Raw genomic sequence first — 26,444 nt, forward strand, 5'->3', positions numbered from 1 at the left:
TAGAGAGAAGATAAATCTATATAGTATTACACTTACTAGCTTATGTTTTTATATACATATCCTTATTTTTATGGAAAAATATAGTAAAATTATTAAAACTTTGTATCTCTATGTTTATCTCTAATAAACCAAAAGTGATTTATAAATGCAAAATTTGAAAGTTTGGAGATTATATTCAATTCAGGTTTAGGTTTCAAATTAAAAATATAACTTCAATAGAAATCATCATTGTATTATACACAAATATATTTGTCATCCATATTTTTCTAATAGCGCACTTGATGTATATATACGTCTTTCGTAGCGAACATGTTAAACAGTGAATAATGTAGACCCATAAAGGGATAAAAAGACACATTAACTGGTGCCTTTGTGATAGATTGTACGCCTCCAGTGCGGAAGGTCATGGGTTCAATCCTTAGTAAAGTCTTGTCAGAAAATATAAAAGTGTAAATCAATCCCTTCTGCTTTACGTTCAGAGAGAAAATAAGATTGATATCTTAGGTGGTTTGTTTGCCTACACACCTTTCATTGAGATAAAAGCTTTGGATACACTAGGACCCCCTAATCAGGACCCTCATTGATAACAGTACATTAGGAACTGAAGATGCTATCATGGGTAAATAATAGTAATAAAAAATTGCTTTTATGAACCAATATTTACTATCTTTTGAACTTTTAATAAGTATCTATTTTAACTAAGGAATTTAACCCTCGTGTTGCTTTTAAAGCATTAAATATAAAAAAGCATGTATTAAATTTAAGTTTGGCCATTTTAAGTTCCCCCTCCCCCCTCCAATTTGATATCTTTATTTTTTGTGCTTGTTTATTTAGAAGTGACATTTTCAGATGAAGGAGTTCGAAAAACGATTCTTCTTGATACACCAGCTATAAGAAGTACTCCTTTTTTAAACTTGTTTGTTCTAATGGTGAAGTTCATAAAATCACTAGTTCATTCCATCCAAAGAGCAACTCTATTTCGTTGTCTCTTAAAATTTTGCAAAACTTTGCGAACATATTTGTATATTCTGGATAGTGATAAATTATAAAGAGTTTTTAAAATAAAGTGTTAAAAGGGGAAGTTTGGTCAAAAATTATATTTTTATAATCAATAGTCATAAAAGAAAAAAAACGGATACCATAATTCTTTTCAAGTGAAACCCTCTTTTTTCTGAAATAATCTGTGTAAGCACGCGTAAACACACCTCAGTATATTGACCCCCTTACATTTTTACGAAGGCTGGGTCGAGTTTAAATTATGACGTTTTATAGTTCAAAAAGCTAAGTTCGGTGTTGGGTATTAGGTGTAATCACATGAGAAGCATTTTGTGTATAGATTTTTGTTATTTTAATATGCCAAATTGTGCTACCATTGGCTGTATAAATCGAAGTAACGATAAGAAAAAGCAAAAAAAGTAAAGGGGAGCGAGGAAAATAAGGAGGTAGAGAAGAAAAAGCTGACGACAAAAGATGAAGATAATAATGAAAAAAAAATCGGGTAGTCTCTTATCAGATTTCCAGTGCGAAAAAAATAAAAAGCTTTGAAAAAAATGGCTACATAATATAAAGAGAAGTGGTACCTTGCCAAAAGACTCTGGATTATATATATGTTCTTGACATTTTGAACCAGAGTGCTTCGAAAGATTTGTTAGCTATATTTGATAGTTATGTTTTTAGCTATATTTCACCAAACAGCCAAACATTTGTCGTTCTCGTATTTAGAAAAATTCAACACAATTTCATTTATTATAGCCATTTCCAAAACAAAACCATGTTAAAAAAGTTATTATATTTTCTTCCCATGTTCATATTTTCTTTCCCCAGCGCTGAATGTTTTTTTTCACATGTAAATTTTTTTACTCACATATGCTTTCGTAAGACGGGGGTAATAAAAATTTTGGTCTTGTCTTCTACCGAGTGTATTCATCATTCTCTTACAGCCATTAATAAGCCATGTTCATATTTTCTTTCCCCAGCGCTGAATGTTTTTTTTTCACGTGTAAATTTTTTTACTTACATATGCTTTCGTAAGACGGGGGTAATAAAAATTTTGGTCTTGTCTTCTACCGAGTGTATTGCATCGACAATTAAATTATTGGTGGCAGAAGTGCAGTGGTGAATACTGGTTTACAAAGACAAGCCATTCCAAAAATTTCGGCTTCGGTTATACATTGTTTTTCTAAAAAAAAAAACTTTAAAGTAACCCCGTCTCAAGTTTTGATTTTTGAGCACACTTTCATATTCGATTTGTAAAGCTGAATAGAATAAAACAACCATATTTGTGTTTTTTTTGTGATGTTGTTTTGACAGTAGCAAATAATACTGAATAAAATATATGCGAAGGAGAGCTGAATGATTTGGAGATAAAACTCATGTTAGGCAAAATACTTTGATGAGAGAAGTTTTCAGTCAGTTGTCATGCTCATGGGCATATTTCTTTTTCAACGTGAAGACTAATATCTAAAGGGAATATGTAGAGTTTTGTTATGGTTTTAAACACGAAAAACAAAAATTATGCTTGGCTAATTTTTTTTTTACTTTATCATCGAAATGATTGGCAGGAGTTTGATTTGTATCCCTGCAACACAAACTTTTGCTGGATGGCTCCATCACTCTACAGTGACCACCGCATTGACACCAGGTATTGTTGCCGATCTTAGAAAATTCTTCTTCTGCTTCTTCACCACTCTCGGAACTACATGTTTGTAATTTATTCAGTTCTTCCAAAGAAAATTCTGGTTCAAAATTTAAGGGACTAAGAGTGGATAAATCAGGTATGTCATCTTTTTAGAGCTTGGATCGCTGCAAATTGATTGTTTACAAATTGACACTATTTTCAAAGAAGTAATTTGTTACAGATTTGAAAAGAAATATAGCTAGAAAAAAGTAGATTCTTTTAGCAAACTGTGTAGCTTGTTTTTGACTCTGTCACGCGATGCAATGTTTTGAACTATGAAACGTCATACTTAGAACCCAGCTTTTTTTTCCTGATGCTCTTTTTTAAAAAACGGAGAATTTTTTTAAGAAGTTTGTGTCAACATTAGAGACATTCCATATAAGTATAAATACGTGGAATTATACAATAAATATAAAAAATTTTTTTAGGCCGAACTTCTCCTTTAAAACCACCTTGCAGTTTTAAAGGTGAAGTTCGGTCTAATATAATTTAGTTTAGATAACAACATGGTGCCTATGTTTTTACTCCCTGACTTTTAAAAATGTTTAACCACCTAGTATTGTGATTATTTTGATAGCTATTCCAGTGGCAGCCAAATCCAGTTTAAAGGCATTATGGGAAGCTACATCACCAGTTGGCCTGATCGATGGTTTAGTAAGTTGTTTGAATCTCACAAGGATGCATGCAAATGGTACCACAAGTGCTGTGTTTAACAATCCTAGGCCTAAGATTAGTGGATGTTAAATATCAAAACTTTTTTTAGGAAGGCGAAGGGACAGTTGATATAAGAAGTAGTCTATACTTACCTTCCCAAGGAAAAATGGTTTGTGGAAGATCAAATGGAACTATTGTGATTGTTGATGCTATCAGAGTTTCCATATCGCAACTGTTACAATCTTGTGATGCCGACCCGTCACCAGGTAATTTGAAATTAAACCATCAATAACAATGCAGCAGTGATATGTGTTAATTGCTTAATTAATGTCTTTGTCTAGACATGTCCATATATCAAGTCTTCCATGGTCACACCGGTTCTGTGACATGTTTACTCTATCCACATGACGAAAATCCACGGTACAATGAAATTTACCTTATTTCCGGTGGTTCAGATTTCACTGTTCGTGCTTGGGATTTAGCTTCTGGTACTCTTTTGCACACATTCCATTGTCATGGTGGCGAAGTATTGAGACTGATGGTAACACCTCCAGAATGCAATGTGAGGCTTGTACCTAATTCCTTGTTACCTAAATGGACTAAATTTTACCAGAATTGTGCTTTTTAGGGAATGCTTTAATTAGCACTGTCACAATTTACAGAAATAACCTGTCACGAATCTTTGTCAATTTTGTTGCTCCCCAAATTAAATTCTTGAAAATTTCAATGTTCCAAAACCTTGCTTTTAGCAAAATTTTGGCACATTTAGGGTCATTTTGTTTGTGTAAATTCACCAATTTTTTGACTTCACCCGAACTTTGTGTATATAATCCTAATATCAGAAATATATTTTTTTGCTGACATTGTGCCATCTGTTGAAGTGAAGACTTAGTCGTCAGTCACTTCCTACCCAGGTCTGAGAATGAATGTTCCTCTGATGAATCTGATGTACTTTGATGTAAAGTGAAATGGCATCAACTATTTGATGAATAGCCATGAAATTGTGCTTTTAAAAACAAGCCATCAATTTTGTGCTTTTAAAAACAATGCTTTATAAAAATATTAGACTTTAATATTGTTATAAAAAAGTGTGTAGAATAAAAACATTAAAGGGATCCCGAGGTACTTTTACAAGTTGGACTCACCTGATAGATTTGCATAGGAAATTCTAAATGACATATTAATTTTCGCTTCAATCAAACAAAAATTTAAATGTGCATGATTTATATTTCAAAAGACTTTTATTTTAGACACAGGTTGTGCATGATTTTTTATCAATGGCCTTTCATTTCTGATGGAAATTGTGAAATTTACTGTACTTTCAACATGCCGTACATATGGGAAAAAAGTTAGAAAAAGGGCAAGGGAGGGGATTGAATCAATCCCTTACTTCCCCAAAGCACTAATTGGGTAAAGAAGGGTTGCAGCTTTTGTAAATCAAGATGACGTATTTTTAAAACATATATCGTCAGTAATTATTTGCTGTGGTAAAGTCTCACATAAGAAGTCCCTAGGACTTATGTGATCACAAGTTGAGAAAAAAAGCTGAAGATATTCCAACGATAAAAAGCAATTGTTTTTTATATATATAAGTTTTATGATGAGTTAATAGCAGTCACATAAAATTTGGAGACACTGAACTTGTCATGGTGGGCGGCGACTTTAATGGTCATGTTGGGAAGTGATCTGAAGGGTATAGAGGTGTGCATGGAGGCTATGGATTTGGGAGCAGAAATAAGGAAGGAGAGAGATTGCTTGAGTTTGGAATGGCAACGGACATGGTGGTTTACAACACATCATTCAGTAAGAGACAGAGTAGGCTGATAACATATGAGTCAGGTGGTTGTAAGACACAGATAGATTATTTCCTGATTAGAAAGTCAGACAAGAAAGTGGTGAAGGACTTGAAAGTTATATCAGGGGAAGAGTGTGTTTCCCAGCATAGGTTGCTGGTTTGTGATATTATCTTGAAGAGTGTTAAAGAAGCCAAGGGAAAGTCTGGAAGCAGAAGGAAGAGATTGTAGCAAGACAATTTAGTGCAAAAGTTCAGCTGTTAGCCCACAATGGTCAATGTGATAGTGACAATGTTGAAAGTACTTAGACTACTTTGAAGAATTGTCTTCTAGAAGCTTCTGATAATACCTGTGGGTGGACAAAAGGACCAGCTAGACATAGACAAACCTGGTGGTGGAATAATGAGGTTGACCAGTGTATAAAGGAAAAGAGGAAATTTTGGAAAGAGTGGAAGTCAGGTGGTAGTAAAAATATTTACTTAGAAGCTAAGCGTCGCGCTCGTACAGCAGTGTATAAGGCAAAATCAGAAGCAGAGAGAAACAGATTTGCAGATGTGTTAAGAAGGGAAAACCAGCGCAATGAGGTATTCAAGATAGCAAAGCAAATGAAGAAGACTAATCAAGATGTTGTAGGTGAGAAGTGTATACGTAATGATGAAAGTGTTTTGGCTAGCACAGAGGAGGAGAAAAGGGTAGCTTGGAAGAATCATTATCAGAGGTTGCTTAACACTGAGTTTGATTGGGATGAGGATAATTTTTCTGATGATGATGTTGTAGAAGGGCCAGCTATGCAGATCAAGACAAAATGGGTAGTGGAGGCTATTAGGAAATTGAAGGTTGGCAAGGCTGCAGGAGTATCAGGTATTGTTGCAGAGATGGTAAAAGCATCTGGATATATTGGAGTTGAGCTTATTACAAGTCTTGCTAACCAGATTATAAAGGATAGTGCTATTCCGAGTAAGTGGCAGTCGAGTGTAATAGTAAATTGTTTCAAGGGCAAGGGTGATGCATTAGAAAGGGGTAACTATAGAGGTTTGAAGTTGGTTGATCAAGTAATGAAAGTTATTGAAAGAGTGATTGATAAGTTACTTAGAGAAAGAATTGATTTGGTTTTGTTCCAGGGCGTGACACTACAGATGCAATATTTTTACTCAGACAGCTTCAGGAAAAGTATTTAGAAAAGAGAAAGAATCTCTATTTTGCCTTTGTAGATTTAGAGAAAGCTTTTGATAAAGTGCCACGTAAAGTTATTTGGTGGGCTGTGAGAAAATTAGGTGTGGATGAGTGGCTAGTTACGATGGTACAGTCTATGTACAGCAATGCTAGAAGTCGTGTCAGGATTAACGATTCACTTAGTGATGAATTTAGTATAAATGTTGGTGTACATCATGGTTCTGTACTTAGTCCTTTGTTGTTTATTCTAGTCTTAGAAGCGCTGTCCATGGAGTTCAGAACAGGTTGTCCATGGGAGTTATTGTATGCAGATGATTTGGTTCTCATAGCAGAGTCGATGGAAGAATTAGTTGAAAAGTTTGAGAAGTGGAAGAAAGGACTAGAAGAGAAAGGGCTAAAGGTAAACACAACAAAGTCTAAAGTCATGATTAGTAGCATTGCAGCCAAGTGTGACCTTGTAGTTTTTTGTCAGACTTGCAAGCATTGGGTACATAAGAAGTGCAGTAGTATTAGTGGAAGGTTAAGAGCTGACATTCAGTTTGTATGCAAGCGTTGCAAAGGTGAGATTATAGAGAATGAAGTATTTCCAGCTTTAATGATGTACAACAGTGGCTCGTTAGAGATAGTTGAGAACTTCTGTTACTTAGGTGATATGTTGGCCAGTGAAAGGGGGTGTTGGAAGAAGTGTAACTTGCAGGATAGGTTCTGCTTGGAAAAAGTTCAGAGAGTTACTTCCTTTGTTGACTAGCAGAGTCCTGTCAATTGAGGTAAAAGGTAGGTTGTATGAGGCCTGTGTAAGAAGTGTTATGTTGTACGGTAGTGAGACATGGGCAGTGAAGCAGGAAGATCTTGACTGTTTAGAAAGGAATGATATGAGAATGGTTAGGTGGATGTGTAAGCCAGTCTGAGAGACAGAAAGAGTTCAGATGAGCTAAGAAGCAGGCTAAGTCTCCGTAGAATTAAAGATGTTATCCAGATAAGAAGATTAAATTGGCTGGGGCACTTGGAAAGAATGGAGGAGGATAATTGGGTAAGAAATGCCCAGAGGCAGACCGAGAAAGACTTGGCAGGAGGTTATAAGGACAGACTTGATACAGAGGAAGTTGAGTTTAGATCTAACACAGTCTAGATCAGATTGGAAGAGGGTCATTAATATACCCCGTCCAACCCAAGCTAGCATGGAAAACAGACGTTAAGCCGAGAATGATGATGATAATGATGTATTGCTTAGACAACTAGTATATCATGTTGAATTATTTTCAAAAAAACAACAAAAATCATTGATACAAAGATCGATTTGAAAATTACGTAGAATTTTTTAAAATTTGTTGTGAAGGCATATTAATTGTTTTTGGCTATGAAAGTCATTAATTCTAGAGACTGAAAGTCATTAATTTGAATAGTATATAAATGTTACATAACAGGGTCAGGTGCCATAAAAAGGAATAGAGCTGGTTTGGAATTTTTAACGAACAAGAAGATTAAAGCCGCCGTCAAGGTGGCAAGAAAGACAAATATCTGGGGTTACAGGAACTTTTACCAAAAAGTAGATATTTCATTGGAATTTCTCATGCAAGTCTTTCAGGTGAGTCTAACTTGTAATAGTACCTCGGGATCCCTTTATGTGTGCAAATTACGTAAATTCGGTATTCACTCAAATAAATTATCGCAAAATGTATTGAAAATTCGCAAAATTAAATTCTGACAAAATTTTTAAAAAAATTAAAATTGCGATTTAAGAAATTGCAGAAGTAAATTCTCACAAAAATATATTCCATTATGGTAGCTTTTAAAATTGCAAAAAGAATTGTCTGTTTCTTCAGCCTTTAGTGCAAGGTAACAGCATTTTTGTCATTCTTATGTCCATTATAATAATCACCAGCATTATGTGTCTATGCAATTACTGTTTGTACTGGCAACGTAATGGCAATCAAGGTTTATATAAAGATTTTTTTTAGACACGTTTTATGTCGTGTATTTGTTCTGTTGGTCAAGACCACTCTGTTGCGGTTGTTGGATTAAGGGAACGCAAAGTTGTTCTCTTAGCAAGTCGCCATACGTTTCCTGTGGAAACAATACGATGGAGAGTAAAAGATGATTTTATGGTTGTTGGATGTTCTGATGGATCTGTGTATGTTTGGCAAATGGAAACAGGTTTGACTGGCCTTGTCAGTTCGTCTGTATGTCTCATTATTGTAGGAGCTTGTTACGCCATGTAGTATGTTCTAATTTTGTAGGTCATCTTGATAGATGTGTGGCTGGTGCTGTAGCTTTAGAAATTCTTGAATTTTGTAACGAAGAAACTTCTGCCCCATCCCAAGCGGTTCGCGAACATCAACGCAAGTTTAGACTACATCATCATTTAACAGACATGGCACATCAGCTGCCGATTGATATTAAAACTCCACTAGTAATGAAAAGAATGAGAAGTAGAATGGCTGCACTACATCACCACGTTACTAGTAGTCATAAACTGCAAAACCATGCAAAACAACAAAGTAAGTTTAATTTCTTTAAAAAAATGTGTTGTAAATAAATATTCTCAGGAAGTAATCTTTTAAGCTTAGTAAAGATGTATGCTATTGAATAATATGTAATATGAAAGATATTTAAAGTTTGTCATGTGTGAAGTATTTTTATTTTCACAGAAGGGGAACATCAGAAGCCGGTACCTCCTCTTCCGCCAGTGCGCGTGTGTGCCTTAAGAACAAGTACGAATGACCCTGACATCTATGTCATACTTTTGGATCCAGAAGCACTGATTAAACAGCTACTGTCTGAAGAAGCTAATTATTTTGCTCAGAAAGACTCCCCAGCGAATCCCAAACATTACCCAAATGTCTTGCAAAACCAGATTACAGAAGAAAGAAAATCTCTTTCTGGAGATTTAGGTTGTAGGTCCTACGAAATTGCTCAACTACTGTTGTCTTGCATTCATGGCTGGGGACTGGATCCAAATTTAGATAATCTGTGCATTTCTAAATTGGGTATGTTGAAACCAGTTAAGCCGTTATCTTTTGGATTGTTAACAAGAGGGAGACTTACCCTTATGTTGCCAGGTTGGTATATATTTGGTCAGGAAGATCTCATTGCAGGTGTGTTAGAGGCTGGAGGAAACCTAGCACAGGTTCGTAAATGTTTTAGAATTTTGCATTATATTGTCATTATGAGTAGATAAATTAAAATGTGTTTTTTTGGTACAATTTTACAAAAAAATTGTTTTTTAAGGCAAATGTGGATGACATAGAAACTGATGAAGAGAAGGTTTACTACAATGCTCATTGGCAACTCTCTTCTTCTATCACAACACAACATCTTGTCAGCATTGTTGCTGTAACTAACACTTTGATGAGTATGAACTATGTCAGCTTCACTGCTGAATCTTTGCAAGGTAAAAACGTTTCACCACAGCATTATTACTTATTATAATAATGTTTTTTTAGTTTTTTTGTGGGAATGTAATAAGGCATCACATAAAATGATTGAAAAGGTTTTATTTCCTTCTACACACAGCTAGTGATCTCCATCCACCAGAATTATTACGTAGTGGCAGCATGATTCGAAGTGAAATCAAAGCAGGCTGGAGTTTGCTGGCTGCTCTACATTGTTGCACGCTTCCTGATGCAATGAAGGGGTTAAAATACAGACCACCACTGTTGCACATACTTGCAAGAAGGTGGCAAGATAGATGCTTAGAGGTAATGCTTTTATGCAACCTAACTTTGTAAGTTAAATTTTTTCATTTCTTTCTAAAACAGTGCTACATAAGTTTAATGATGCAATCCCCTGTTACTTAACTGTGCGTTGAAACTTTGGCTCTTTTAAGTTATCTAGTTAAGTTAACAGTGTTTTAATTTGCATTTTTCTTTTAGATACGTGAGGCCGCACAAGCTATACTTCTTGCTGAGTTAAGAAGAATTGGTCAAAATGGTCGCAAACAATTGATTGAAGCTTGGTCTCCTCATCTACCACAGGATTTCGATTCTGCAGATTTTGGATTTGAGGATTTAGAGCAGTACATGAACAATGAAGATGGTACACACCTAACTTTTTTTGTGCAATGTGTTTTTATGTTTGTTTGTAAAAAATACCCAATTATTGACATGATTTCAGTCTGCATGCAAATGGAAGCCAATGTGCTGGATATAGTGAAGATTGTTCTTTTATTTTTGTAGAAAAAACAGTTTTTGTTAGTGCAGAAGAAGACCGACCTGATATTGCCATGGTTATGATGACGACAAGAAAAATGGTGTCCAGTGACATTAAATTACGTCATGCTACTGCTATTATTATGTTAGGTGTTATTGGGGCAGAGTTTCAAAAAGAAGTGGATCCAGTGAACCGAGATTCAAAAGTGTCAGGTTCGTCACAACATCTGCTTCGAATTTATATGTCTAGTAGGTTTCTTTAAAGCAAGTAGATTACCTATTTATTTTGTGTTGCTATGAGGTTATATTATATGCTGAATTATTTTGGTATTTAGAGGGATGTATGGATGTTACTGTTGTGAGAAATACAGCTAAGGCGCTTACTACATTATTGCTACAACGACAATCATCAAAAACGCCAGCATATAGTGCCATCAGAAGAGCAGCAATCGATTTGATTGGCCGGGGTTTTGCATTATGGGAGCCACATATTGATGTTTCACACGTTTTGCTTGGTTTATTTGAGTTGTGTGCAGACATAGAGTCTCGCTTACAAAACGAAAAGAGTCGTGGCTTTTCTGTAACAGCTGCAAAAGATCTTCACCGATCAGCCAAACATTCATTATCACTGATTGCAACAGCACGACCATCTGCATGCATCACAACATTAGCTAAAGAGGTTAAAAATTGTTGTTGTTGTCTTCAGTATAGTAAACTGACTTTTACATTTTTCATTTTACAATAGGTTGCACGACATGTCGCAACGTCATCAATGTCATTCACGCAACCATCACCAGCTGCAATCGCTGTCTATTCACATGTTCGGCATCAACCACCAGTGTCTGGAGAGTCGCAAGTATCACATGCGCTACATAACGCATGCAGTGAGATACTTCGTGTCATGGAACTTATGATTGAAAAAAACCAACAACAAGTCATTGAGTTTATTGTAGAGGTTTGTTGTTCCTGTTTTTCAAAAATGTTTTTTCACAAACACATGCTTCACTAATGTTAACCTACCATCATGTTGTTTTCTCAAACCCTTTTTGAAATAAATCTTTAAACTAAAAAATTAGCATGCAGCGAATCGTATAATTAGGAGCAGTTATGCAACGGAATCTCCAAACTGTCACAGGGCATGATACTTTGTCTTCTAGTAACATGCGGTTTATTCAACATATTTGTTACTTTCCTTTCCGTAAGTTTGAATGTCCTAGAGCAAAAAATGTTTTTTTTAAGTAAAAAGCTAAAGAATGAGTGGAGATATCGAAAGTGTTGAAAACTTAGTAGACACCCCGGTCAAACAGGTATTGCAAGGGACTTCTAATTTGTATCCCCAATTCTTGTTTTTGCAAATTAGACCTTTTCTTATTTATCAGATGGATAAACAAATGATTCCTTTTTCCCTTAGCCATTTTATACTTTCCTTTCATAAAGAAGAAAAAGGGTGTTTGGGAAATTTTGGGAGATTTTAAGTCACACCTCTTTTAAGCAGACAAAAATCCTTAATTCATTAGAGGGCACTTGTTCAGTTATTTTAGCAACCACTTTGATTTCTGTTCTAGTTTTCTGTATTTGCATATTTATTTTAATAAATAAATTAAATTTTATAAATAAGTGAAGGCTCTCAATAATTTTTGTTCTGCGTAATGTTTAGGTAGTTGATATTATTGTGCACATGTTGGACTTTAAAGTTATGAAAGATCGAGGATTGACAGAAGTTTTCCCTTCCATTTTCAAGTGAGTCAAGTATTTTTAGGTATTATTATACTACATTAGAAGACGTAGGGGTGGGTTTGCACCTTTCAAAAGAACGAAGGCATGAAAATAATAATGTGGAACTTAAAATACTAGAGGGTTATATGGATATATTCCAGCTCGGTATCTCTAAAAATAATCCTGCATATATTTTTCGACATAAATTTGTGCAAATTAAAACTCTTATTTATCGATTTTTTGCTTTACTACAGCATCTTTGCGTTTAGCCTTATCTAAAATTTAAGCTTAATTGCAAAGTCTCATTTATACCTGTGCTAATCTGTTCTCGGAGTGCATGCTATGCTTTTTGTTCCTCACCAAATAGTGAATGAGATGGCTCCAGGGAAAACCGACTTAGTCATAAGAACAATGGATAATGCACCTAATTTTAGAGATTTTGATGACGTCAGCAATTACCTTTACGATAGCAAAAAGAACAAAAACTTGTTTAACAGTTTCTTTTCTTATGTAGAATTAAAGTAAATTATATGATCATGTGCTTTAAACAAATGATATGATTTAGACCAGATTATTTAGCCTGAAAGTTAAAAGGAACTGTAATAGCTTCACTAATCCAATTTTAATAAAGTTGACCTAATGTTATAACGTCAGAGCCAACTACTCAATGATGGAAAAATCCACGGATTCCGTCCTTTTTTATACCGTTTTGGTTGTCTCAATTCTTCCAGTACCATTTTGTGTGACAGATAGACATTATACGGTTATTATATTATAGATATAAGATATAATGCATGTTGTAACAGTCAGACAGAAAGAGCTTATTAGTGTATTAGATTAACCTAATGTTAAAGAATGTTTTTCGCAAAATCTATTTAAAATGTAATATTTTTATATCTATAAATTATGTCTAAAGTCATGATTAGTAGCATTGCAGCCAAGTGTGACCTTGTAGTTGGAAAGTGGCCTTGTGGATTTTGTAGGAAAGGGGTTGGTAGTAACTCAATTTTCTGTCAGACTTGCAAGCATTGGGTACATAATAAGTGCAGTAGTATTGGTGGAAGGTTTAGAGCTGACATTCAGTTTTGTATCCAAGCGTTGCAAAGGCGAGATTATAGAGAATGAAGTATTTCCAGCTTCAATGATGTACAACAGTGGCTCGTTAGAGATAGTTGAGAACTTCTGTTACTTGGGTGATATGTTGGGCAGTGAAGGGGGTGTTGAAAGAAGTGTTACTTACAGGATAGGTTCTGCTTGGAAAAAGTTCAGAGAGTTACTTCCTTTGTTGACTAGCAGAGTCTTGTCAATTGAGTTAAAAAGTAGGTTGTATGAGGCCTGTGTAAGAAGTGTTATGTTGTACGGTAGTGAGACATGGGCAGTGAAGCAGGAAGATCTTGATCGTTTAGAAAGGAATGATATGAGAATGGTTAGGTGGATGTGTAACGCCAGTCTGAGAGACGAAAAGAGTTTAGATGAGCTAAGAAGCAGGCTAAGTACCTAAGGATGTACCTAAGGATGTACCTAAAGATGTTGTCCAGATAAGAAGATTAAATTAGATGGGGCACTTGGAAAGAATGGAGGAGGATAATTGGGTAAGAAAGTGTAGAGACTTGATAGTTCCTGAGGCAAAGCCCAGAGGCAGACTGAGAAAGACTTGGCAGGAGGTTATAAGGACATACAGAGGAAGTTGAGTTTAGATCTAACACAATCTAGATCAGATTGGAAGAGGGTCATTAATATACCCCATCCAACCCATAGCATGGAAAGCGGACGTTCAGCCGAGAATGATGAATGATGTTTACCCCTTTTTTCCAATAGCATCAATGGAAAATGATCATATTCACTTTGCCCGTTAGACACACACACACACTTAGAAATATCCACTTCTTGCAGGTGCCAAACAGTTATGTGGATATACTTTGGCAACGTCATCAATGATCCATTCTTATAAATAATCAGAGATTTGTGGGGCTGTTCTCTGCATCGTGTAGGGCTTTTGAAACATTGATCAACATATTGGTTAGAATGAACCGCTTTTCTCAATCAGTTAAGGACATATAAGGATTTAAAGTATTTGTAATGGCGTGATTAGCTCATTCAGATTCAAAAATATTTCTACAAATTCAGAAACCTGTTGCCTCTTATGTAAAGAGCTTGTCAAGAGAATGCATAGGATCATGTGCTTTCGACAAACAAGTGGTGGTTACAGAAATATTTTCTAATGTTAACATTTAATGTCTATATTGCATTCACATAATTACATAACGTCTATAAGTTTACAATTTACACATAACTTTTCAGGGACTTCAAAGGAAAATGAACATATTCGTCTTGCACATTAAAGAGTTACCATATTATGTATTTTATTAGGCCCGTGGGAAAAAACACTCAGGCTAGAAAACAATTTTGATGATGTCATCAATTGCCCCAGCGATACACATGAGAAAGATTTTTTTTAGAAATTTCTTCACCTCCTCCTCCTCTTCACCTAGGAAAAGGTAAACACGAAGGCATAAAACAATAAAAAGTTTAAAATAACTTACCGAAACAAGTTTGCTGCTGTAATTTTGTAACTCTCAAAATATCTGAGAACTCCAAAGTTAAAGAGTCGACCAAAGGAAATAAATATGAAGCATATCTGACCCAATTCTCCTTAGCAATATGCCCAGTGGCTTCTCTAATAAGATCAGTTTTAAAAATATCGAATTTAACCTATCCTCTTGCTTATTAATATACCTCTATGGCTTCTCTGCTAGACAACAGCTTTAACTTAGCTAACAATTAGCATTATTTTGATGGGAATATTACATCTTTATTACACTCTTTTAAGATCAATAATATTTTTTATATCATCAAAAAGTATGTGTACATAAGATAAGAGAAACAATAAGCAATCGGTAGGTATTCACTTTTTTTCTACTGATTTAAGTGCAAGTTTTACTTATAGAATGTCCTTTTCAAGGATAAAAAATCTTTGGTACCTCGTAGCCAAATAGGGTTAGTTTCATTTACCTATTTTCTAAAATGAAGCTGTATAGAAAAGGCATATTTCTAAGCTTAAAGTAAGGCAATCACCTTGTTATTTTTTATAAACTTTTGAACGGTGGGTAGGCAGGCGGGATTTCTCTTTAACTTGTTACAACTTTAATGGTTAATCCAATTTTGAGAAGGGTGCTGTAAGTTTTAAAACTTGAAAATTGTGCGCTATATTGACTCAACAACGTGCAGTAACTGTTGCGGTGGAATAAATTGACTTGATAATTTTCGTTTCGTATGCTTCTTCTACTTAAATTCTTCTTTGTTACAACTTCAATTCTATACTCCGTTAAATTTTATTCTGTTTACAAGCAAATTCAGCTCCTATTTATACTGCTTCGAAATTGCTGAATCGTCAAGAAATTTTGCTTATCTCATATCAACAAGTCATGATGACTTAGCATTATTTAGCATAAATACAATATATCATAACAAAAGAAAGAACTATGTTCGATTGTTCGAGAAAATTATTGCGTGAAAAGTCACACGTCTTGTTAAATATTCGTGAATCTAGAACGTTCACGACATTCCCACCAAAGAGTGAATGTCCTAATCATCCGTTAAATACTGTCCGAAAATTCAGCCTGTATTGCTACTTTTCTTGGCGTACGTTTAAATGTATTGATTTCTTCTAGATTCTTATTGTTCGTTTCATTAGATTTCTCGACTGTTTCGTTTTTCGTTTCTGTCTCTTCGTTGTTGCATTCGAGGGGGTACAGTAAGTTTAAAGGTCGAGTGATAATGTTTTTATTCGGTAATAATATTCTTGCGGCTCTGATGTTTCCGTCACTATTCGGAATCAGCTCTGTGATCTTTGCAATCTTCCATGATCCTCTTGGTAAATCTTCTTTGATCTGTACTACACTTCCAACGTTTGGTTGGTCGTATGATTTGATTCGTCGAGCCTTCAGGTTGATCTGTGATCTTTCTCGTAAATTCAACAGATAGTCGTTTCTCCATGTTTTCCAGAAGGATTCAAGAATGTTCTGTCCTTTCTTCCATGTATTCAAAAGTATATCTTTCGATGTAATATTTTCTTGGTAGTCAGGATCTACGATCTCCTCTTCTGTTCCTAACTGAGGAGTTCCTGTTTTCGTGTTGGGCGATAAGAAGTGTGCAGGTGTAATTGTTGTCCCATCGTTTAATTCTTCTCCGATTTATACTAACAGTCTCGAATTGAGTACAGCTTCGGTTTCAGTTAGAAATGTTTGTAATTGTATCATAGTTAAACATTTCTTTCCTATTGACTTTCTCAATGCCATTTTACAGCTTCCGACCAATCGCTCGTAAAATCCTCCCATCCACGGTGATAATTCTACAATAAAATTCCACTTGATTCTTTGTTCAGCGACGTAGGATTGTACTGTTGGATCTTGAATAACCTTCTCCCATACGATATCTGTGGTTCACTTGGCTAGTTTGAATTGAGAGGAGTTGTCTAGAATGATCTCTTTAGGTGTTCCACGTCTGGCGATGAATCTTCTAAGCGCTTGTATAAATTCTTCTGCAGAAAGATCGTCCACCATTTCCAAATGGATGGCCCTCACAGCGACGCACGTGAATAAACATACCCATACTTTCTTCTTCTCTTTAGCGTGATACTGCTTGATAAAAAGTGGTCCAAAATAATCTAATCCGGTATTTTCGAAAGGTAATGATCGGGTTACTTTATTTTTCGGCCATGGTGTCATCGGTGGCATTTTGAAAGGTCCTCCTTGGTACTTGCGGCAAACTTTACATCTTCTTAGGATAAACTTGACTTCGGCACGGCCTTTTGATATCCAAAATCTATTTCTCAGGTGAGCAAGTGTATGATTGACTCCTGCATGAAATAGCTTGATGGGGTATGACTTAATCAGGGGATAAACGAATGCTTCTCTTCTCGGTAACAGTATTGGGGTTATTGTCTCTTCTGGTAACATAGTATGCTTGAATCTTCCATAACATCTAACAATACCATCTTGATCGGTTTTTGGATTCAGTTGATTTTGTATTGCCTTCTTGTTCAATGAAATTCCTCCATTCTTGTTTTCTAGAAAATGTTTCCTTTGTACGTACTTAATCCAAATCAGTTGATCTGCTTCAATTTCTTCGGCATTTATTGTTTCTTCTGGTACTTTAATTTTCTTCAGTTTCTTTATGAAGCGATGAACGTATGCGGTAACTCTTAGAAGTTTTGATAGAGATGAATACCTGGTTTCGTCTATTCCAAAGGGTGATGTGACTTCAGATGTGTCTTGAGTGATTACAGATGTTTCATATAGTATACTCGGTCCCTTGATTTCAGATTGGATATCTTGTATGACTTCTTGATCGATTGTCGGCATATTCCATGTAGGCCATGCATCACTATTTTCCTTGAGCCAATTTGGTTCGTTCCACCATAGTTGACTTCCTTTGAGCTCATTACTGGTCACTCCTCTACTTAGCATGTCTGCTGGATTGTCTGTGGTGTTGACGTATCTAAATTCCAGTTCTTTGGTGTTGATGATTTCTGTGATTCTGTTCTGCACGAAGACGGATAATGGCTTCTTGCTCTTTATCCAATGAAGACAACATTGTGAATCGGTCCATAGAATCTTTTTGCTGTTTGTGATTCCAAGTTCCTTCGATACAAAATTTAAACTTCTAACGCCAATAAGCACTGCCAAAAGCTCCAGTCGTGGTATTGACATGTTATTGCGTGATGCGACTCTTGACTTCGAGAATACCAAATTTACTTGAGTCTTCTAACCATCTGTTGTTTTCAGGTATATTGCTGTCGCGTAGGCATCCTTTGACGCATCACAGAAGCACATCAGTTGTTTATCTTTACTTCCAATTCATCTTTGGATTTTGATCTCGGACAATTCTTTTAGATCGGACTTTATACGGTTCCATTCGTCGATGTCGTTTTCTCTAACTCATCATCCCAATTTTTATCTTGATCCCAAAGTTTCTGTAGGAAAAGTCGCATCTTTATTGTTGATGGTGAAAGATATCCGAGCGGGTCAAACAGTGACGCAATCGTTGTAAGGACTTGTCGTTTTGTTGTTGCTGGTGATAGGTTCTTGAATTTTTCAGTCGTTATCATCAATTGATCATTCTCTGTATTCCACTGAAGTCCAAGCACTTTGATCATTGTTCCTTCTAGTCGATCATTTTCGGGAAAAGCGTTGTTAACTGTTGTTGAGTTTGACTTCCAATCTCTGATGTTCATTCCAATTGCTTTGAAACTTTCTTTAGAGTTTTCATATAAATTGATTGCATCTTCATTGCTGTTAGTTCCAGTCATAAGATTGTCTACATACATGTCTTTGCTGATGTTTGATACTTCTGATACTTCTTCTTCTGTTACTTCTGCATCTGATGTTTCTTCCAAGTGATGTTTTATCGTTGCTCCAAGTAGAAAAGGGCTTGAGATGATACCAAAGGGAACTCTTGAAAATCTGAAGGTTTGTAGGTTGTCCGGTGAAGGTGGAGTGTTGATGTCTTTTAACCAAACGAATCTCGTTACGTCTCTCTCTTTAGGTTGTAAAGAAACTTGTAAAAACGCTTTCTCTATGTCTGCAACTAATCCAATCTTCTTTGTACGGAATCGTATCAGCAATCCACAAAGGTCTTCTAGGATGACAGGCCCGCGATGTAGACATTCGTTTAAGCTTAAGTTTGATTTCTTTGTCTTTGCTGAAGCATCATAAACGATTCGAACTTTCGTTGTATTCTTCTCAGGTGTGATGACTGCATGATGCGGTATGTAGTGTATCCTCTCTCCTCTTTCACTATTGTCCTCTAGTGTCTCGATCATTCCTTTTTGCAACTGGTCTTTAATGATGGCGTCGTATTTTCGTAGTACCTCGGGGTTCTCTGATAATCTCTTATATAACGATTTCAATCTTCCAATACATAGTTCATAATTTTCTGGTAGTGCAATGTTTTCCTTTCTCCATGGCCACGCCACTTCGTATCTTTCTCCGTCTCTCTTTACAGTGTTTTTAAAATGATTCATAACTTCTTCATCGTCGGAATTCTTATTTTCAAGTGAGTTTATTCCAATAGTTTCCAATTTCCAAAGGTCTGCAATGTCAGGTAATACTGCTAACGAATCATCTACATTTGTTGTTTGATGTGTTGTAGGAAGAATGTTACCTTGTGAATAAGACATAATAAACATCGAATTTTCTTTGCTGTTCGTATCTACTTTTAGGGTCCTTCCTGAAACAATCCATCCAAATTTGGATTTGACAACATAAAGTCCTTCTTAAATCTTCACTTTTTCAGCAGATATGATGTCGTGATAATAATCTCCTCCGATCAGTAGTCCAATCGACGCTGATTCAACTCGTTTTGGTAGAGTGTCTGCAAGTTTGAACTTCCTTTGAATTTCAAATTGGTGCTTCAACGGTATTGGTACTCTGTGAATGTTTCCACTGATTGTTGGTACTACGTTTGCTTTGATTTTGAATGAATTTCCTTCCTTTGACTTCAGTAATAATGTTACAATTGGAGCATCAATATTTCTTGGTTTGCTTGACCTGAATGTGAATACAGAAATGTTGCTTCTTCCTTCTTTTCGGAGTCCGAGGTTGCTTGCTAATTCTTCTGATATATACGTCCGATTACTTGCGGTGTCCAGCATGATCCTCACTGGTTGTCTTTTTGTTTCATCCAGGTCAACTGCTTCCACCAATGCTGTTTGCATGACGACTTGTTCTTCTGATGACAACAGCGATGATTCTTCTTGTGAATTTTTGTGCTTGTAGTTTGTGTTGGCTGTTAAGGAGCTGTCGTTGGTTAAATTCTCAAACAAACTGGGGCATAAACTTCTGTGATGGTTTCGTCTCTGCTTGCAATGATAGCAGGGTTTTTCATTTCTGCAATTCTTCATTGAGTGATTAGATTTCAGACAAATGTAACATTTTTCTTTGAGCTTCTCTTTGCGTTCCGGTAACGATTTTACGGTACGGCATTGGTCACTCCGATGTGGTTTTTGACAAAAGATGCATTTCTTCATGGGCACTTTCTCATTTGATATCAATGCTTCATTAGTAGTTACTGGTCTTGGGTTGTAGTGACTTTGTTGGTAAGTCTTAGCTGTCGCTTGGTCTGGTGAGTTCAGCTTGAGTTGATTTTCTGCAGCTTCTTGGGCAGTAATGAATCCTTTCAAACACTTTCTCAGGAGTTCCACAGTCCATTTTTGATCTCCATCCTTTCGCTCTTCTAGTCTGGCCAGTACAAATTTTGGTAGCTTCGTCCGGATCATCAATATTATCTGCCTTTGATTGGTATCTTCACCCAAAGCGTTCAGTGCTCTTAAATGTTGCTCGATGGTGTCGTAAGTTGTGCGAAGGGATGATACTTTATTAGTAGCAGCAGGCATGTCCATCAGGTGAGTGTAGTGTGAGTCTATCATTAACTGTTCGTTGCCAAATCTCTCTTTCAGTATATTTACAGCTACTTCGTAGTTTGCATTCGTGAGTTCAAGTCCAGCTATTGACTTCAAAGCTTCATTCTCTAGCTCTGCTCGTAGATAATTGAATTTGTCTATTGGCTGCAGTGATGGGTTTTTGTGAATTGTGGCTTCAAATGTGTCCCAAAACTCTTGCCATCTTAAGATTTGTCCTCCAAATTTCTTTAACTCCAGTTTGGGTAAGCGAATTGTACCTGTGCGATGATTGGTGTCATTCTTGGTAGATGTTGCTTGCAATGATTTCAAATTCTCTGCTGATTTTTGATGATTCTGATTCAATTTCTGTTCTTTTGAGTTCTGCTTTTATCTTTTCTGTATGTACCTTTGACTCGGTTTCTATCTTCATTCTTTCCAGGTTGACTTTTTCTAGTTGTATTCACTCTTCCATTTGCAGCTTTAATTTTGTTTTCTCGATATCAGCGTTGATTTCCATTTGCTTTTCTTTTTCTTTAAGTTCCATTTCCATTCGTCTCTCCATTTCTTTCTCGTATTCTCTTTGTTTGATTTCCATTTCTTGCTTTTCTTTGTGGCTTAATAGTAATGCATCTAGTTCTGCTATCTTGTCTTCAGCGTCTGATTGCGTTTCCTCGTATTCTTCAGTCGTAAATTCGGTTTCTTGATTCTCTATCTCCTTTAGTTGTTCATTCAATTTTTCCATCGATCTCTCAAGTTTCACTTTCAATATCGTCGCTTGATCATAAAATGTTTGTTCATTTTTCTCAGCTTCTAAGGATTCTTTAGTTTCTTTAATGTTCTCTTTAATCCTATTGTTTATTCCGTCGATCTTTGGTTTCGTAACTCGTACCATTGTGTTTGCTGTTATCTGATCTTCTTGCTTGATCTTTCCAGATGTTTCTTTTATGATTTGTTTACAATTTTTCTCTCTTTGCTGTAAACAAAATGTCTCTTGTGATGAATGAATTAAATTCTCCTCAATGTTCAAAGATCACTTGTTTACTTGTCTCTTTAAGGTAAAATTCTCTTCAAATTCTTCTTTGCTTGGTCTTCTCTGAATCTTCTTTTATTTCTTCTTTCAAGCCAATATATAAAACCACCCTCTGCTACCAAATGTTGCGGTGGAATAAATTGACTTGATAATTTTCGTTTCGTATGCTTCTTCTACTTAAATTCTTCTTTGTTACAACTTCAATTCTATACTCCGTTAAATTTTATTCTGTTTACAAGCAAATTCAGCTCCTATTTATACTGCTTCGAAATTGCTGAATTGTCAAGAAATTTTGCTTATCTCATATGAACAAGTCATGATGACTTAGCATTATCTAGCATAAATACAATATATCATAACAAAAGAAAGAACTATGTTTGATTGTTCGAGAAAATTATTGCGTGAAAAGTCACACGTCTTGTTAAATATTCGTGAATCTAGAACATTCACGACAGTAACTAGCACTTAAACTTTTTTAATGATGTCATTTATTCTTTTCTTCTAAAATGGGTGAGTTGATCCAGCTTTAGAAAATTGATCCCATTTTACTCCCCGGTAGTCCCTGGGTTATTTTTGCTTGTTTCCATGTCATTAGGCCCCTAACTTAAAAGTGCAATTTGGTGACTTCTCTGAGCCTATTTAATGTATTCACGTCAGCCTAATTCATTATTATTGTGCTGTACTATCAAAAAAATACAAATAAAATACCTTATTTCTTCTAAGAAGGGCTGCATTAATCAGCGCCTCTATTAAACGCACCCCTCCCATGTAATGGAGTGTAACAACAAACCTGAAATAGTTCTATTGGACTTCTATGTCAGAATACCGTAAATCCACGAATACCGTTTGAAGAAAATCCACGAAAAATGACAATGATGAAGTTCCAGAAGTGCAAATCTAGTGTTTTTGGCAATAAAAAAATGCTGCTGTTGAAACAAACGTTCTCAAACTTTTTAAGGGCTTTTCTTCTAATAAAGCCTTGTCATTTCAAGAATATTTTTTAATGGGTGCGTTTTAGAGGAAATACGGTGTAATATTCCGGTCACTTCAAAGGAAAAAGAACACATCCACTCTGCCTGGTACAGTTACATAGAACTGGAGTATTGATATATGAAATAAAAGAACTTGCTTTTCATTTGTAGATTTAGCATGGTAGCTTATTGTAACAACACTCGCCGTTTGGCTGTTGGCTCACGGCTAGGACATATAGCTCTGTACGAATTGAGATCATCTCGTTGCCAACTAATACCTGCTCATGACAGTCCTATTACAGCACTAGCGTTCTCACCAGAGGGAAAAGTGCTTGCTTCGTTTTCATTTAAAGATAAAAGGATTAGTTTTTACCAGGTGAGTACAGTAAGTGATAAAGTAAAATGTGAGTACAGTACGATTTATTTTTTTTGTCATGTTAAAAACATCCAGATGATGTGTTTGATGTATTTTTAGACTAGTTCCAGTCTTCTTGGTATGCTTAGTTCTACTGTAAAATGCATCCAATCATATTCAACACTGTTACCTGACACACAACAAGCCATGAAAACTGTTCGTATATTATGGACGACCAAGAAAAATGTGGTTTTGCTGCTAGGAGATGGTAGCCAACATAAGTTTTCCATATAAATGCTGCAAGTAAAAATGCAACTGACACTGAAATCAAAAAAAATCTGTCATCTCTTCTCTGGTGTAATATATAAATGAAGTCTTGGATGAGCCAATGAGGTTATAAAAAGATATCTATAAAAATTACAAGATATTAAGTTTAGTTTATTCTTATCATATTTTTCACATAAGTCCTAAAGAACACACATAGTGCTAAATTGTTAAAAAAATATTTTGTTTGCATCCTTTTAGAGGCGGATTTAGGAGTGGTGTACTGGTGCATTTGCACCAGCAAAATTTTTACTTAAAGGGGCACTCCAGTGAAAAAAAAATATTTGATAAAAATGTTATTTTAATAAGACAATACATAAATATGACAAAATAAACCTTTTACAATTGTTAAAAATTAATCCTGTCTGTAAACATTTACAATTACAAATAAATTTGCGAGGTCGCGTAAAGTCGGGAGGACTAGGTCCGAATAAATAAGCATACGTCACATCGTGCAGAAAGTCTGTGAGCTCCAGCAGCACACCTTCTAAAAGTTTGTTTACTTATTGTTTACATTGTTCGTTGATAAGACGTCCTGTGATAATGACGAAGATTATAACTTAGAAAACTTAGAATCAGATAATTCTCTTCATGAGAAAGACTTACAAAGCTACAGTCATAATACGACTTCGAACCTCTTGTGTCTCACAAGGGAGAAAGTAATAATGATGCAAAGTGACGAGGTGTCTTTTACTGACTCAAAGCAATTTTTTTTAAAAAAATATATTTAATTGCTTTTTTTTACATTCTTTTCGTCAAAAAACTTTATCATTTGCTTCAGTAAAAAATCTTTCTTACTTCATAATGGGCTGTTCATATGGAGGTGGGCTGGCTCGGTTGACCGGGCTGGCTCGGCTGAGCGGGATCTCGCTGCTATTAAGAAACATGAAAAAATAAAAATGTGTTCATATGATAACTGAGCCAGCCCCGCCTTGCCAAGATCTCGCTTGTTTGTACCGAGATCTCGGTCAGGCGGGATCTCGCTGTTCTTAAGAAACACATAGAAAAATAAAAATGTGCTCATATGGCAGGCCCGCCTAGGCGAGATGAAATTAACAATAGATTTAAAAAAATTCTCATCAATTATTTAAAGTTCGAAATATATTCTTTTGTCTTCATTGTTTATGAATCTTTTGTGAAATGTAAACAACTTTTCCATCCCGGCTAACCGAGATGTAAAAAACTTCATATGAACACGAGATGAAAATCACCCTGGCTAGCCGAGCCAGCCCACCTAACCAAGCCAGACCGCCTCCATATGAACAGCCCCAGTTCAGCAATATATTTCCTCCGCACACGCTTTTTTGCACACAAATACAAACAAATTTTATATAGCGTTGAAATATTCTCCGTGATGGAGGACCATTGAAATGCGTGATCGAAAGATCGAATAAGGTTCGTGTTGTGATAAGTTAGTAAAACGGGGGTATTAATATTGTATAAATAAAAATCATTCTCATGATTATGGTAGGTCAAAAATGCTTTGCAGAAACTACTGATTTATATGTGGTTATCAGCATTACATGCAGCCTTAAACAGTAACAAAGATTGATGAAAATGGGCATATTTACCCCCTGAAAATATTCGGTAGGTCCTCCCATCAAAAAAGCTTCTTTTTTGAAAAACAAAGAATAGAAACTTGAGCGCTACAAAGATGCATGTGTAACTAGAAAACTGTTTTGTCGGTGTTTGTATTGGAAATTGGTATAATGTTCTTTTATTTAATATAAAAATGCACAAAACGTTATTTGTTTGTGCTCTGAGGGTATAAGTACAAATAATGAAATGAGAAGAAATGAGAAACAACATTAGATGGAACTTTATTTCCTGGAGATCTCTTTTAAAAGAAATATCTGTAAAGTGATACGAACAAATATAAAATCTTTGATCGCTTGGTAGATCACCTGCACGACGTATTTTGTTGAGCCAATTTTGCCTAAGTTCTTTCTTTTGCACAGACGGGATTCTGTGAAAACTGACTTCTTTACACTTCTCTGATCAATTGGTACATCGAAACGCAGAGCAACTAACCATTTTTTTAAAGATTTGAACGTAAATTACATACAATGAGCGATTTAAATGTAAGCTATAGGTCTTAACATGAACGTTCTCTGCGCTCGCTTAAGCTTTCTGCACAATGTGATGTCATTATTTATAATCAGGTCCAGTCCTAAATGAAATCGCGCCTGTCTGTTTTTTATGAGAAAAAAATTGAATATGCGAAGGCTAGTACAACAATTTCAAATAAGGAAAACAAGTGAGGTAAGTTTTTTTTTGATTTCTTGTGATTTTCTGAGTACGTATTAAAGAAAAAAGAAAAAGGTGATTTCTACTAGAGTCCCCGTTTAACAAAATTGAAGTGTATCCCTGCAAGCGTTTTGCTGTAAAAGGGGCTGGACCTTATCATATTTTACCGGAATTTAAGTGTGTGGCGTGTTCTCCCTTCACGCCCTGGATCAGTCTTGGGGGTTGGTTGTAACAGGGGCAGTGAAATCCCTGTGTTCCTTTGCCTATCAGTTTATTGCACAGGTGCATCGGTCTTTATTTGGTACAAAAATTATGCGGTGTTTATAACCTGACCTGCTAAAGGTATCAGTACCAGCTTCATTTTTTGCATCACTTTAACTGCTACAAAACGCGCAAGTCTCTGGCCAAGATATTTTCTGGTACAATTCTGGTGGTGCAAAATTCTAATTAACTGGATAAACGATTTGGGGCAAATATTCAGACATATATATGGCAGGACCTGTTGATTTTAATATGAAATATTGTGACTTCAGTAAAGATGGTTGTCTTGAAGCTTCGTAAACATAGCAAACTTTTAACCTAATTTTTGGTTCACAATTCTACAAAATCTTGTATATTTTTATTTTAAATAATTTGTAAATTTTTTGGCTTAATATTTTTATATTTGAATTTTGTGGAGTAAATGGCTACTAATAGCTAGGTAGCTACCGTAACTTTTTTATAGTTTTATAGTCAGGTATTTTCAGGGGTTTTTCCATCATAACTAGCTAGCCACTTTTCAGAAATATTCTAAATTTTCTTTATCAAGAAGTTGTCTTAAATATTTTTTTGGTGGTAAACTTGTTCATCATTGTCATAGTCCTCTTGTATAATGTTAATAGAAGGCTAGCATGCATCTTTTGCGTTAAATATGTTATATGTTACAACAGGTTACATTGTGAAGCTTCTTTAAAAA

The 26,444-nt window shown here is 35.5% G+C and overlaps 3 protein-coding genes across 6 annotated transcripts in view; 1 reads left to right on the top strand and 2 right to left on the bottom strand.

Annotated features, from left to right (window-relative positions):
- The window catches only part of LOC130648961 (WD repeat-containing protein 7-like), a 54,920-nt gene extending 31,577 nt beyond the window's left edge, over positions 1–23,343 (top strand). For all 4 annotated transcript variants that reach the window (XM_057455112.1, XM_057455113.1, XM_057455114.1 and 1 more), the window contains 16 exons: positions 835–897; positions 3,255–3,331; positions 3,441–3,597; positions 3,673–3,893; positions 8,256–8,451; positions 8,535–8,795; positions 8,946–9,424; positions 9,526–9,688; positions 9,811–9,995; positions 10,170–10,332; positions 10,473–10,658; positions 10,781–11,124; positions 11,191–11,400; positions 12,103–12,185; positions 22,735–22,939; positions 23,039–23,343. In XM_057455112.1, coding sequence (XP_057311095.1) covers positions 835–897; positions 3,255–3,331; positions 3,441–3,597; positions 3,673–3,893; positions 8,256–8,451; positions 8,535–8,795; positions 8,946–9,424; positions 9,526–9,688; positions 9,811–9,995; positions 10,170–10,332; positions 10,473–10,658; positions 10,781–11,124; positions 11,191–11,400; positions 12,103–12,185; positions 22,735–22,939; positions 23,039–23,212 — 3,167 coding nt within the window. In that variant the 3' untranslated portion in view covers positions 23,213–23,343. The remainder of the gene's footprint in view (positions 1–834; positions 898–3,254; positions 3,332–3,440; positions 3,598–3,672; positions 3,894–8,255; positions 8,452–8,534; positions 8,796–8,945; positions 9,425–9,525; positions 9,689–9,810; positions 9,996–10,169; positions 10,333–10,472; positions 10,659–10,780; positions 11,125–11,190; positions 11,401–12,102; positions 12,186–22,734; positions 22,940–23,038) is intronic.
- On the bottom strand, positions 18,058–19,350 carry LOC130648966 (uncharacterized). The gene has a single exon (XM_057455122.1). The coding sequence runs from the start codon at positions 19,348–19,350 to the stop codon at positions 18,064–18,066; it is 1,287 nt and encodes a 428-aa protein (XP_057311105.1). The 3' UTR covers positions 18,058–18,063.
- Positions 21,021–21,622, bottom strand: LOC130648971 (DNA ligase 1-like). The gene has a single exon (XM_057455132.1). The coding sequence runs from the start codon at positions 21,452–21,454 to the stop codon at positions 21,023–21,025; it is 432 nt and encodes a 143-aa protein (XP_057311115.1). The 5' UTR covers positions 21,455–21,622; the 3' UTR covers positions 21,021–21,022.
- Positions 23,344–26,444: the final 3,101 nt, after the last annotated feature.

The sequence above is a fragment of the Hydractinia symbiolongicarpus genome, chromosome 7 (assembly GCF_029227915.1).
Source record: "Hydractinia symbiolongicarpus strain clone_291-10 chromosome 7, HSymV2.1, whole genome shotgun sequence".
NCBI lineage: Eukaryota > Metazoa > Cnidaria > Hydrozoa > Anthoathecata > Hydractiniidae > Hydractinia > Hydractinia symbiolongicarpus.

Bases quoted from the DNA above. Each gene is read 5' to 3' on its own strand.
- LOC130648971 (XM_057455132.1), bottom strand. From the start codon at position 21,454: ATGGTACGAGTTACGAAACCAAAGATCGACGGAATAAACAATAGGATT.
- LOC130648966 (XM_057455122.1), bottom strand. From the start codon at position 19,350: ATGTTTATTATGTCTTATTCACAAGGTAACATTCTTCCTACAACACAT.